At 36.8% G+C, this 14,028-nt stretch overlaps 6 protein-coding genes across 6 annotated transcripts; all 6 read right to left on the bottom strand.

Moving 5' to 3' along the window:
* Positions 1-398: 398 nt before the first annotated feature.
* Positions 399-2,822, bottom strand: TM35_000052370 (uncharacterized protein; the record flags this gene model as incomplete). The annotated part of the gene is made up of 1 exon (XM_029022892.1): positions 399-2,822. The coding sequence occupies one exon, from the start codon at positions 2,820-2,822 to the stop codon at positions 399-401; it is 2,424 nt and encodes an 807-aa protein (XP_028885707.1).
* Positions 2,823-3,141: 319 nt separating this feature from the next.
* TM35_000052360 (putative dynein assembly factor 3, axonemal) lies at positions 3,142-4,860 on the bottom strand (the record flags this gene model as incomplete). Its single annotated transcript, XM_029022891.1, has 1 exon — positions 3,142-4,860. The coding sequence occupies one exon, from the start codon at positions 4,858-4,860 to the stop codon at positions 3,142-3,144; it is 1,719 nt and encodes a 572-aa protein (XP_028885706.1).
* Positions 4,861-5,238: 378 nt separating this feature from the next.
* TM35_000052350 (uncharacterized protein) lies at positions 5,239-7,191 on the bottom strand (the record flags this gene model as incomplete). The annotated part of the gene is made up of 1 exon (XM_029022890.1): positions 5,239-7,191. The coding sequence occupies one exon, from the start codon at positions 7,189-7,191 to the stop codon at positions 5,239-5,241; it is 1,953 nt and encodes a 650-aa protein (XP_028885705.1).
* Positions 7,192-7,813: 622 nt separating this feature from the next.
* TM35_000052340 (PHD and RING finger domain-containing protein 1-like) lies at positions 7,814-9,292 on the bottom strand (the record flags this gene model as incomplete). The annotated part of the gene is made up of 1 exon (XM_029022889.1): positions 7,814-9,292. The coding sequence occupies one exon, from the start codon at positions 9,290-9,292 to the stop codon at positions 7,814-7,816; it is 1,479 nt and encodes a 492-aa protein (XP_028885704.1).
* A 621-nt stretch (positions 9,293-9,913) lies between these two features.
* Positions 9,914-10,891, bottom strand: TM35_000052330 (putative cdc2-related kinase; the record flags this gene model as incomplete). Its single annotated transcript, XM_029022888.1, has 1 exon — positions 9,914-10,891. The coding sequence occupies one exon, from the start codon at positions 10,889-10,891 to the stop codon at positions 9,914-9,916; it is 978 nt and encodes a 325-aa protein (XP_028885703.1).
* An 825-nt stretch (positions 10,892-11,716) lies between these two features.
* On the bottom strand, positions 11,717-13,873 carry TM35_000052320 (uncharacterized protein; the record flags this gene model as incomplete). The annotated part of the gene is made up of 1 exon (XM_029022887.1): positions 11,717-13,873. The coding sequence occupies one exon, from the start codon at positions 13,871-13,873 to the stop codon at positions 11,717-11,719; it is 2,157 nt and encodes a 718-aa protein (XP_028885702.1).
* Positions 13,874-14,028: the final 155 nt, after the last annotated feature.

The raw sequence follows: 14,028 nt of genomic DNA, 5'->3' as shown, positions 1-14,028 counted from the left end.
AAAAAAAAAAAAAACACTACAGAATAATGAACACTCATGACCAAAACCTACATAAAAAAAAAAATCTCAGAGAATAGCACAGATTTATCGTCACATTTCTTGCTTTGATATACCCAATTTTTTTCTCTTTTTCTATCTTCATTTCTCTTTTTCTTTCGAGTTTCAATACCCCATATTGACTAGTCACATCCCACAAGAACAGTGTGAAAAGTCCCATGATTCTATGTTGTGCGAAAATTGTTGTTGTTGTTTTTCTTCTCTCTTTTTTTTTTTTTTTTGAAGCACAGATTCCTTGTTCTCTTCGTAATATATTCTTTTTGTTGTTGTTGTTGTTTTTGTACTTTCGCAGAGAATTTAAGAAAAAAAAAAAAAAAAAGGAAACATGACAAGATAAAGAATTAACGCCTTTGTCTATACTCCCGGAGTTGCTTTAAAATAAGCTCCCGGCCAAATTCCGTGAGGGCACCCTCGCGGCCAAATGCAGCATGTTCAGAAACAACATCGCGATAGAGACGTGGCTGTGCAGTACTGGGAGAAACCACAGCGGCCTCTTCTGAACTGTGATCTGAAATACCACCAGCTGCACCAACAGCAACAGTGTTTTCTCTCCGTTTTGAATGACTACGCATCGCGTGAGAACTGCTACAACTGCGATTCATAGCTTCATATTTATTTCGTTTCGGTTCTGATGTCTTCACAGGAGGAGATGACTCCACTGGTAAAGCGAGGGCCGCTTTGGTGTGCATATGCATATGAGCTTGTGTGGAAGGAGAATGTCCACCAACACTTTGCGATCGACGTGGTTGAACATGTGGATTAAGTACCACTGTTCGAAATAGTTCTTTTCTGGATACAGGAGGTAAATCAGAGGCAGAAACCTCATCTTCTGCTTCCAATGTTTTTTGAATATACGCCCGTCGTAATGCCGCAGCTTTGGTTGTTTTCACCTCTACATTAAAATCAGCACGACACTCATGTGGTATCTTTCGTCGTGGGGATGGACGGAATGTACATTGTTGTTGTTCCTCTTCTTCAATAGCGCGACGTCGTTGTAACTCCTCTTCTGCCTCCTTACGCCGTCGTTCCGCACGTTTAGCTTTTAGTCGCTCCAGTTCCTCAGGAGATGGAATCTCACGTAAAGTAGAACGATATTGTGGCTTTTGTGTATTCATATCGGTATTAAAAGCCGTATCGGTACCTGTTGTTGTTGTTGTTGTTGTTGTTAAACGTGGAGGTGGTAGGCGACCCAGTAAACTCGTACTCGGGTCAGCAAGTCCCTCTATGGCCTCTTCACAGAGAAGCATAAAGTTTTCTTTATTAAGTTTGACTGTATGATTACTTTGTGCAAGAATATCAGAAAGTTCTTCTACTTCTCCTGGTGAGAGTAAAAGAATAGCAACTCTTGTAATTTCTTCAACAAGATATTCATTCTTTACTCTTTCAGGTCCATCACGACCACGTCGTTCGGCATTTATAGCATCTGAAAGTATATCAAACTTTGCAGAAACAAATGTTTTTCGACGTTCACGTTGAAGTAAGAGTCGAAGAGTTCTATCATATTCGGATTGTAATAACTTTAAGTTAACATCCTTTCGTTCTTCTTCTTCTTCACGTTTATGATATTTATTCTGTTGTAGTAATGGTGAAGGATTAAATAATCGTTCCACCACATCTTCTGGAACTTGACCATATTCACGTTGTCTCGCGGCGATGCGCTCTGATTCTGCATTCACAGTAGGTTTGAAAGATGGTGATAAGAGACGTTTTTGTTTTTGTTTGGCATTTTCATTTTGAACAACAACACCTCGAGAAAACAAACGTTCCACCACTGTATTTATTTTATCTTCTGAAACTGTTTTATTAGAAGGATTCTTAAATAACATATGTCGTTCTAGTTGTTCCACAACATAGGGTTGTAATTCCTCTCTAAATTGTTTTTGTTCCTTGTGATGATCATAAAGTTCGCTAAATATATGCGAATCATGTACCAATGCAGAAGACTTTAATGTTGCCGCCCTTACGGTTAATGGACGAAATGTACATCCTTGTAATTCTTGTATTACATTCTCTCGACGTTTTTTCGCATGCCATTCTTCTTTTCGAATAAGTTCATCATAAATACGGTTTTGTGGGGATAATTCCGCTGGTCTTCGTATTTTCGCCGCGTAAGCTGAAAGACGTGGTTTAAATGGACAATCTCTTTCCACTCGTGCTGTTTCCAACATTGACTGTCGCATCTGCTCTACTGCAGCCCATTGACGCTTCGCAAGTTGTGCTCGCATAGCATCTTCGTAGAGATCATCATGTCTTGAGCGTAGACGACTTTGACTACTCGTTGTACTGTTATCATTCTTACTTTTACCATGAAGTAGTGGCGATGCTGTTTGTGATGTAGATGTATGAGACTGTGTTGTTGTTGTAGTTGCAGTTGTGGTGATGGACTTATCGTTTGAAGTCTCTGGTACCTCTTGTAATGGAGATTGTGTAGTACTTAAAATACCCCGCGGAGATCCCGTGCTATCTTCATTATGCCGAATAGTGGATGGTGTGAGTTCCATCGCATTAGCGTACATATTAGAATAAGAAGATGTTGACTGTCTCATAGGAGAAGCTGCCGCATTGGCATGTGCATAAGAAGTACTTGACTTTATTCTATTAGCAGCAGTAACACCAACACCACCACTAGTAGTAGTATTATTATTATTGTTATTATTACTACTGCTGGTACGTCGGCCTTTGTTAATTGTATCAAACCAGCTTGTAGCGCTGGAGACACCTTCAAAGGGTCTGCTACCAGGGTTGATATCTATGGAGTCCAACATGATGGACCTAAAGGCTTGAAAAAGATAATAATAGTTTTTAAAAAAGGAACGAAAGAAAGAAAGAAAAATGAAAATCATACATTAAATAAATAAAAAATATTAATTATAAAAATTGATCCAAATATTTAATTATTTTTCAATATCATGGGCACTTTATTTACGCGAATAATATAATTAAAGATATATATATATATATATACACGTATAACAAAAAAAAAAAAAATCAACGATCTTCATCATCACGAATAATAATAATAATAATAATAATAATAATAATAATAATAATAATAATAATAATAATAATAAAAGAATTCCATTGTCAGTTTACATCTTTTTCTTTTTGTCTTTTTGTCAAAGCCAATTGATAGGGCATTTTATATCGATCTAGTGATATTTTATGTGCCTTATGCTGTGAAGAAGTGACATCTACCTTTGGTGCCTCTGGTTGATCTTTATGTAATATTGCCGTTAATCCTTCATTCTCTTCCCACTGGGCGGCATTCGCCAATTCCAATATTTTCTGCAGAAACGCCTTCTTCGCCTCATCGCGGGCATCCACCACAAATTTCGCCGTTTCTGCAATCACAACGGCATCTTCGGCCATCGCAATATCAAAGAAATCGGGGGTCATAAATTGTGTACAACTGGTTCCCACAAAGGCAAGATCAAAAGTTCGATCCTTCTTATCTCGCATACGCTGCAGAAAGCGAGAAAAGTCTAATCCAATAAAGTGAAAACGAACATCTGGAAAAGTTGCCTGATGTGTGATATCCCGATGAGTTCCTGGTGGGAGATAATTGTAATTGGCAGCATCATCCCACGCAAAGGCGTGATCTCCCCACGGCCATAGTTGTCCAGTTAACAATCCATACAGCCAGGCTCGCACATTATGCATAGATACCACACCATTTCCATACTTACATGTACCATCTACAGCTCGAGCACGAATATGTGTATTCGCTGTTTGTGCACCAAATGCAAAGAAAGGTCCATTCTTAATATCACCAAGAAAACTTCCAACACCTTTTCTGTTAAAATGGCATAATGTTTTATTTGGAATAGAATAAGTGTATGTAAATCCACGACGAGGATTTATAAGTGTGGTATCAAAAGCTATACCGGTATTACGCCATGTACGATACTCTGGAAATTTAATAAGATTGGTATAATCAAGCAAGTGAAAATTAAAATCCCAATCAATAATATTATCACGATTATCATAACGTTCTGCCATCTCTTGTTGTAATCGTTTAGATCTTGTTTCTTCTACTTTTGCCTGAGATACATCACGTGTCCAATGTACAAATTGTTCTTCTACAAATTCACGTTCTTTCGATTTCATTTCTGTAAAAGAGAGAAGCGAGGCAAGTTCCCCTTCTTCATTTCGAAGTACTCGCAAAAGACGTTGAGAAACATTTCTAATATGAGCAGCTGTAGTATCTCGAGTCATAGAATTACCAAATGCATCTAAAAACATTAACACACGTTCTTCTAATTCATCTAGAGAAAACAAACTATCCAACAACCATTGTAGAAAAAATAAATGACGACAATGTACACGAAGGTTAGGCTCATAAATATAAAAATGATACCTACAAGATTTCTTCTCAGAAGACGTTGTAGTATTATTAGTAGATGTTGATGACTTTACACGTAAACTCGCTAGTGTACGGAATACATGGCGTATATCACAAGCCCCACAAAGGAGAATACGAACTACATTTGTATTATCTCCATCTGTATCCCCATTGGCAACTTGGATCTTTCGTTGTATGGCTGCAATCATCGCATCAATTGGATCATCCTTATTATTATTATTATTATCACCTTCATCACTATTACTACCGCCCTTCTCTGCCTTATCTGCACTAGTTGTGGATTGCTTATCTGTATCTTTTTTCTCTTTGGAATGTGCAGAACATTTCCGCTGCTCTAAAATTTCTGTGAAGTCAATAGCGGGGGACCACCCCCATGCCAGTTCTGTGCCAATACCGTTGATAAACTGCTGCTTATCATCCCGTAGATACTTATCGCTCATAATAAATAATAACAATAATCTTTTATGTGAAGTGTCAAACGTAAAATACACTTTTTTTTTCTATAGAAATAAAAAGAAAAAACAATACAAATGTCCAAATAAATAAATCAACAGAAACTAGAATAAAACAAGGAATGAAAAGAACCCATTAAAAATAGAATAGAACAAAACAGAAAAAAGTGTACTTACAACCAGAGAAAAAAAAGGAGTCATTTTTCTTCTTCTTCCTTTTCTTCCTTTGTGAGTCACCCTCTCTTTATCTGTTATTCTGTCTCCAAACCAATCAAAACACAGACACAGATACAAATACAGAGACCCTCTCTTTTTTTTTCTTTCTTTCTTTGTTTTTTTTTTCTATATATATATATATATATATATTTAACTCCATGAAAGAACGTACATTGTAGAGAAGGATGGTGAATAAGCGAGCAGTGCAGGTGACTCTCCAATCACATTCACTACATTCAAATCCTCCACAGTCTTCCCATACTCCATCGCAATGAGAGAAGTCTCATCTGTTGGTCGCATCTCCACTCGAGCCCCACGCACATTACCTTCATCTACTCTTCGCCATGTCATCTCTATATTATACAAGAGAATAGTTCCCTCACGATCCGTTAGAAAAACAGAGAGCAACGGAACGGCAAGTGCAGGAGTATGAATAACTCGCAGACATCCACCAAAAAGTATTCGTGGAGCCATAATAGTACAATACATAGATATCACTACAGGTTCCGCCGAATCTCCGGTATAATGTGCCCGTAACACCAACACAGACTTCCCACGTGTAAAGACAACAAACTCTTCTGATGGAGTGGTGTCATTTACCGATAAGAGTCGAGTTGGTACTTCTTCTTTTAATGAGGTATGAATAGAATGTAATGTACGTGCTGGACCAACTTGTTCTAACTCACCATTTAATACAGACCAAAAACAAAGAGTTCCATTATTTCCAGCAGAGACAATGAGTTCTTCCCCTTCCATTTTATTCGGCACTAAACAAAGAGAAAGTACATATTTAAGTTGATGAGCATCGTTAATACGACGTCTTGATTTTCCTTCACGAATGTCTAGTAATTGAATTGCCCCATCAAAGGAACCTGATACCACTAATGATCGGTGTCCAGAGAGAGAAGGACATCGTGCACCCGCAAAGACAAGTGAAGTTACACCACTATTATGAATTTGTGTAAAGCGACGAACTAATTTTCTTGTCTCTGTATTGTAGATCTTCACCCAACCATCACGATAGCCCACAGCCACCCAGGCAAATCCATCTTTTATCGTATCAAGGGCCACACTTAACACACCATCTGTATGTCCAACAGAACTTCCAACAGGGAGACCGGTATCACCATTCACAAAGTCTACCACACCATCTGTTCTACCAACAATAAGGGCAGTATACTTATTACACTCAGATTCTACTATAGGAAGAGTAGTAACAGCACAGGAAGTAGGCATTGCTGCATCAGCAAAGCTTATTTTTACTCGAATTTTTTTAGGGCATTGAAGTGGATAATGTAGAAATAAAGCAGAAGGAGGACGAGGCATGATTACACCAGTATCTACCTCAGCATTATTATCATTATCATTACCACTATTATTATTATTATTATTATTATTATTATTATTATTATTATTATTATTATTATCAGTACGTTTTCGCTTTAAAGACTGCACTATATTATCATTAGAATGATCCCCAACACTAGTCGTAAAACTACTAATATTTTGCAATCTCCACAAGGCAGCTGGAAGAATACCATTGTATGGTTGTCTATTCCACGTAATAGCCTCTTGTAAAACTTTAAGTAACATTTCACGTTTTTCTTTTATATGTGGAGGAATAGGTCCATTTCTACCACTTCCCATACCATCTAATACGGTATCACTCTTATGAGAGTCTAGTAGTTGTTGAAGTCTAGCATAACGTGCTGCTGAGGAACGACGCATAGTTGAAAAAATAGGCGAATTAGAAAAAAATGCCCGTGCCGCATGTACAAACCCATGAAGAGTTAAAAGTTCTTCAAAGATATGTTCATATAAATCAAACATTACCTCTTCTGGAAGTAAAAGACCATCAACATATTTTTCAAGTACAACATCCCATTTACCTTCAAGAAGTGCTAATTCCAATCCAGCAGGACTCACAGAGACTACTGTATTCTGATCTGGACTCTCTTCATTAGATTCCACAATGTCTATTGTATTGTACGGTACACGGGATTCATTCTGAAGAGCGAGAAGTGAATTCTTATAACCGTAGGCACGTAGAAAAGCGTAAATGTGTTGAAGTACCTCCTCGTGTGGAATAACACCTTCTGCCATGCTAACTCTGTAATGCTCTTTTTTTTTCTTTTCTTTCTTTTTTTTTTTCCTTTTCTAACTCTCCTTCTCTTCGTTAAGAAAAAGAACTTCTTTTCACTCTTTTTCTTTTTCTTTTTAATTTAAAGGATTTACCTTGTTTTGTATATAATAATAAATAATAATGGCAGTTAACAAGAACGAGAAGAGAGAAGAAAAGAGATAAATATTGAGGCAATATTTTTTTTTTAAAAAAAAGAGAGAGAGCGTCCCTCCCACACACTGTACGAAATTTGCCTTTCAGTTCAATAAAACAGCATTGATATGAATAATAAATTATTTTCTGTTGATCATTGTAAAGGCACATGAAGACAGAAATACAAAGGTAGAGAAGTGAGACTCCAATCATCTCAAAGGTCCAAAGAAAAAACAACAGCAACTGCAAATGAAGGGCAAAAAGACATATATATAAAAAAAAATGGTTAAATGAAATGAGAATACCTATAAGAATAGAATTAAAAAGCGAGTAATATAATAGTAAAAAGGAACAACAACAACAAAAAAAAAAAATCAGAATGCGAGAGAGATAAAGACATATATATATATATATATAAGAAAACAAATCTCTCTCTTTCTTTCTCTCTTCCTAGTTTGGTTTTGATGCGACTCGGTGAGATGCAACAATCTTTGCCAGTTTTGCCAATGCAGCAGCTTCTCTCTGTGCTTGAATACGAACTTGACGTTCCATTCTCATTCGGGCCTTTACTACTTTAGCCTCAATTTGTTGTTGAGCCATTCGTCGAGCTTCTGTCATGGCTTTTACATAGAGTTCTCTTTCTCGTACAGTAGCATCCGATCCATTAGGAACAGCAGAAACTACAATATCACCATTACGACCAAACTGTAATTGACTTTCTTGAATTTGTTGATTACGCCTAAGAATAGGTAACATTTCAATAGCCAATTGTCGTGCAAGACGATCTTCTTCCTTTCGTCGTGTTGTTGGATCTAAAAGTCCATCCACGCTGGTGTGATGAACAGAAGTATTGTTATAACTACGGGGTCGTTTGAAAGAGGGTTGTATTCCCACAACGCCTACTCCTCGTTTAGACATATCCCTAATTTGTGGTATTTCACCACGGCGATTATGATGATGATGATGATGATGTTGTTGTTGTTGTTGAAGGCGTATTTGATGATTTTGATTATCCTGACGTTTTAAATACTCTTGTAAAGCAGCTTGAGAAGAACGAGTAATCATATCATCTTCTTGTATTATATGAAGTTCCTGATCTCCTCCTCTTCCTCTTCCCCTATTTTGAGAAGAAGAAGAAGAAGTTAAAGAGATTTCTTTATCTTGATATTCCCCTTGTTGCGGTACGGTTGTTTGCCCTCGAATTCCACGTTCCATCGCCTGTCGTAGAAATGTTGGAAGTGCAACCGATACTTTACTGTACGGTGTTTTACATGGAGGAACAGCATCTGTTTGACTTTCCACCGCAGAACTCAAATTTCTTCCTTCTCTCATCTCCTGCTCTTGTATAGACTCTCTTATCTCTATATCCTCATCATTGGTAGTTGTAGCTATAGGTGTAGTGGCTGTAGTAGATCCACGCAGTTGTGCACATTGAGAACAGTAAAACTCCGCCGGTCGCTCATTCAGATGAATACAGTCAAGATGCACGGCGTATTGACATTGTCGGCGATCACAAAATATCATACGAAAGGCATTATCCCCTTGTCCACACACATCACAGGCAACCAGCAGAGAATGAGATGCCTCCCCGCTGTTCTCCTCTTCATTCTCACCATCTTCATTTTCATCCTCATCATCTTCTTCCCATCGTTTGTAGTTTCGTTTACGCACTTTAGTAACTTCCTCCTCACCATTGTTGTTTAATACAAATATACGTGTAAATCGGGCTTTGCAATGTGGACAGACATTTGTGCTTTGTGCCCATTCTTTAATACAATAAGCACAGAAAATATGATTACACGAATTCAGTCGACCACGTGGGTTATCACTGGGGTGAATGCCGGTAAAGCAAATACCACACACCTCATCTTCTTTTTCTATGGGTGATTCTGTTTGTTTCTTTTCATTCTCCTTCACATCGTGCTGCATCTTTATTATAGTTAAACGAAAGAAATAAAAGGAAGAAACAGTGAAAAAAAAAAAAAAAGAAAAATAATAAAATAATAAAATCAAAATAAAGAAAACATAACAAAATAAAAAAATAAAAAAAAAACAAAGAGAAAAAAAGAAAATGTACATTGTACACTAAATGAGGTTAGAAAGAATGTAAATAATAATAATAATAATAATAATAATAAAAAAGAAAAAGGAGCTTCCAAGCAAAAATAAAATAAAAATAAAATTAGACGAACCAGTTGCCACAGCCAAATCATCAACAAAAAAAAAAGAAAAAAAAAGAAGTAATGAAAACAGAAGGAAGAAAACAAGACTATATCTTTTTTGTTCTCCTCTCATTGTTTTCACTGACCAGTTTTTTCTCTTACTCTTCTTCCCTCGTTGTCTCCAGTATTAAAGCACATACGCCTCTACCCAGAATGATTCCAATGAAAAAAGAAAAAAAAAAAAGAAAATCGATGTGAATGGTAGATTCATTGATTTCTTCCAACATATATATATATATATATATATTCGTATTTTGTTGCTTTTTTTTTTTCTTTTTTAACCTATATATATATACACAAGCTGTATACTTCAAGCAACAAATCTATTTCAATCATCCTGAAGGAATGGATGTTTAAGAACCTCTGTCACTGTTGGTCGACTCTTTGGGTTTGTCTGCAATAGAAAAGCAACAAATTCTATTGCTGCTGTATCAAAATCAGGCAGTCGTGTTGGAAGAGGAGCTACGCGATAGACTTTAAAAGAACTATCATATCCAGGAAGTGATGTTAATCCCTGCCATGTTTCTTCAGTTGGTGTACCAACAACGTAAAATATTTTATCCAATTGTTCCACATTTGTAGATCCTTGAAAAAGTGAATGGCCGACAATCATTTCCGCTACAATACAACCAAGCGACCAAACATCCACCGCCGGTGTGTAATGTTTTTCCCCAAGAAGAATCTCTGGAGCACGATACCACAGTGTCATCACCTCTCTTGTATATGTGAGTAGAGGCATTTCAAATGTCCTTGCCAAACCAAAATCCGCAAGTTTTAATATATAAGATTCCTCCGTCTCTCCATCCTTTTGTTTGCGAGCGGAGATGAGTGTATTTCCCGGTTTTAAGTCTCTGTGAATAATTCGATTATTATGACAACTCCACAAGGCATGGAGCATTTGCCGGGTGAAATCCTTCACAATGTGTAATGGCACCACCGACACGGTCTGCTTACCGGATCTACTGCGTCGATATCGACGAATGAATGAACGTAAATCCTCATCCAACAACTCAAACACCAAATACACACGGTGTTGGCCGCAGAGCACCTCCAACAGCCGCACCACATTTGGATGATGACGGAGATCGTGCAGGAGTGTCACTTCCCGCAGAGTAGTGGCCGGCACGCCCTCGCTGTGGCCGTCGATCCTCAACTTCTTAATGGCGTACATCGCCCCAGTGACGGCGTTGCGGGCCCGAAAGACGACGCCGTACGTTCCCTCGCCGAGCAGCGCCTCCACAATGTAAGTGGCGCCCAACACCTCGCGGTCCACATCGTCCAGCCGCGACTCCACAGACTCCGCCATTAATAGTAATAGTAATAATAATAATAATAATAATAATAATAATAATAATAATAATACTTTATTTATTTATATGTATGGATGTATGTATATATGTATATATGGATTAGAGGGAGAAGGAAAGACTATACACACATATATACACAGAGAGCGAGAAAGAAAGAGAGATAGTGAATATATTAGGATGATGGTCAGAGAGAATACATGAGGGCATGCACCATTGAAGCAAAGAGAAGGAAAGAAAAAAAAACAGAAAAACAAAGAAAACACTTACACACACACAGGAAGAGAGAGAGAGAGAGTAAGAAAATGAAAAGTATTTGGTAAGAGATCAAATGGACCTTCACCTACATGGTTTCCAAACGAAATACAGAAAAAAAAAAAAAAATACAAAAGAAATGCTGCAGAGAAAAAAACGAAAAGGATTAAAAAAAAAAAAAGCAAAATAAAAAAAAAAACACTTCCAAGATAATTTCTCTCACATTCTCATATCGTTCCCTTTTTTTTTTTTTCGTTCTCATTTCGTACACCGTATATTCGTTTTCAAAGTTTCCCCTTTCACCCACTTCATTTTGTTCTTTTCTTTTTTTCTTTCTTTATTTTTTTTTCTTTTCAAGATCCATAATCTCAGAGATAATCAACATGCCCCAATATACGTAAACATACACACACACATAGAGTACAGGGGAAAAAAAAAGGAAAACAAACAAACACACACAGACAGAGAAAGAAACAAAACAAAACAACAAAAAAAAAAACAGAGCCACCGTAGATAAGATAAGAAAAAAGAAAAGAAAAGAAAAGAAAAGAAGAAGAAAGAACAAAAGACTATGGTTCGGAAGTCAAAGGCACCACCGTCAATGTAGATCGTGAGTGTGTATCCATCTGCACCCAAGCCGCCATGACAACACCATCATGTTCACATAATGAGAGAGAAGCCACACCTGATTTTGCCGAATCTGCGTCTATACGAACAGTAGAGAAACTGGGTTCACGTACCCAAGCATCTGATAGTGTATCTTCATGTGAATTCACCCAACGCTCAAATGGTAAGGCAACACGATTGCTCAAACTAGTGCTTAACGACATTATTGAACATGGAGAAGGACGAAGTGAGATATTTGAACGTTGTAAAGGACTTTCTTCTTCATACCAAAGTATTTGTAGTACTTTTTCTGAGGAAGAAGCAGAAGAAGATACACCAGCTCCAACATTAATACTAACATCCCGCATAGCATCACATGGAGAAGTAGAAGCTACTGTAAATACTGGAATAGTACAAGAACATGAAAGTAAAGGAGTTTTTTCAGATATGATTTGCCATGTACGCATTTTAGGATCACAAGAAACAGCATGAGCAAGTCCATAATGATAAATATCTGTTATTGGTGCACTATGAAAACTACCGTTATGAGAATTACATCCTGGAGATGCTTTAGATCCTTCTGGTGGTAATACTTTATTTTCAGTACTGGTATTACCAGGAGAACCAGCATTACAAAGAAGAGAATTATTTGCATCTATCATATTTCCATGAGATACACTTGAACGAGGTGATGAATGAACTTCTGAGGTTCGAATAAGATAAAAAACATGAAGTTTATCTTTATGAACTACCAAATGAGGACGAAGAATATAAGCAGAATATCCTTCTACCTGAGCCCAAAGAGGAATAGGTAATGTAATAACTATTGGTGTATCAAATAATCCTGTCATAAATCTTCCAGAAAGTAAAGTAAAATCTTGTTGTAAATTATTAGCATCATCATAATAAGGTGTATCATCTACAGAAGGTCTAATTTGACCTAAACTTACATAATGACAATCCCATCGCTGTGGTGAACAGAAGATTTCATACCCTTTCTCTGTTACATCTCTATCTTTTACAACTCCTGAAAAATGTTCTTTAGGTAAAGTAATCATACAACCTGAAAAATCTGATAAACGAGGTTTCTTTTTAGTACTATTAGCATGACGAGTTGCAAAGAGAACAAACTCAAAATCAGATTTTTCAGGTTCTTCCACAACACTTAACTGAGCATGTAAAAGTGTATCATTTGTTTTTAAAAGTATTGGACCTTGAGAAACATAAGAAAAAACACGAGGTTGAGAAATAATAGTATTTCTACCTCTTCGTCCATATTTACCTATTCTATTTGCAGGTGGTGTTGGTGGTGGGGCTGCAGCTAATGTTTGTATAGATATTTCCTCTGTTGCCGCTTTTGCAGATCGTATTGCTGAATCAATATCTCCTACCTTTGCGGCGATAAACCCAATAGTTACAAATGGTCTTGAAGCTGTTATCATTTTTTTACCCCAAGCATTTATTTCCTGTTGAACAGGAACTGCATTACTTACAACTTCTGTACGTCGTATTTCTTCGTAATAAATGAAGTCTAATAATAACTCCACATTATTTACTGGTTTTACAATTTGATAAAGATTATAATTGTGTTTTTCACGAATACGTGCAAAACAACCACGAACTACATCATGATAAGCCCCTCCATGAGATTCATTTAATAATAATTCAATATCATCACGCCATAAACAAATACGATCAATAGAAGGTACATCTAATGTTAATCGACATGATATACTTGGACGCACACGTGGAACTGAATCTGTTATGCTAGGACTACGTGAGGATCCTATCCAATCTTCCTCATCTCTATAAGACATTTGGAAAATATCGGATTGTGCGGGTGTACCACGTTGAGTACGTACATCGAATTGTGTAAAACTACCATCCATCTCTGAAGGTTGTCCTGTTGTTTTGGCTGTAAATATTTTAACTGTAATAATATCCGCTCCACTGCTAATCTTATCCAGAACCTGAGATTGGAAATCCGTCACAGACATCCTAGTCACATGTGTGTGAAGAAGGGCACTCAATTCTCTCGCAAGTTCATTGGAATTACTTGCATTCACAAGAAGTTGCTCTTGAACATTATCGTCTGTGATGGCTTTGACCCAAAATTTCATCTCCGCCAATACATTTAGCGCTTGAAAAATTAAATAAAGATAAAAACAAAGAAATAAAATAAATAAAAATTTCATTTAAAAAAGAAATAATAAAAAAAAAAAAAAAAACAAGTAAGGCTCATAGTAATATATGGTCCAAATAATTAATAATAATA

The sequence above is a fragment of the Trypanosoma theileri genome, assembly GCF_002087225.1.
Source record: "Trypanosoma theileri isolate Edinburgh chromosome Unknown TM35_Tth_5_V1, whole genome shotgun sequence".
Classification (NCBI taxonomy): Eukaryota; Euglenozoa; class Kinetoplastea; order Trypanosomatida; family Trypanosomatidae; genus Trypanosoma; species Trypanosoma theileri.
Note: the sequence above shows the minus strand (reverse complement) of the source record. Positions and strands in the feature narration are given on the sequence as shown.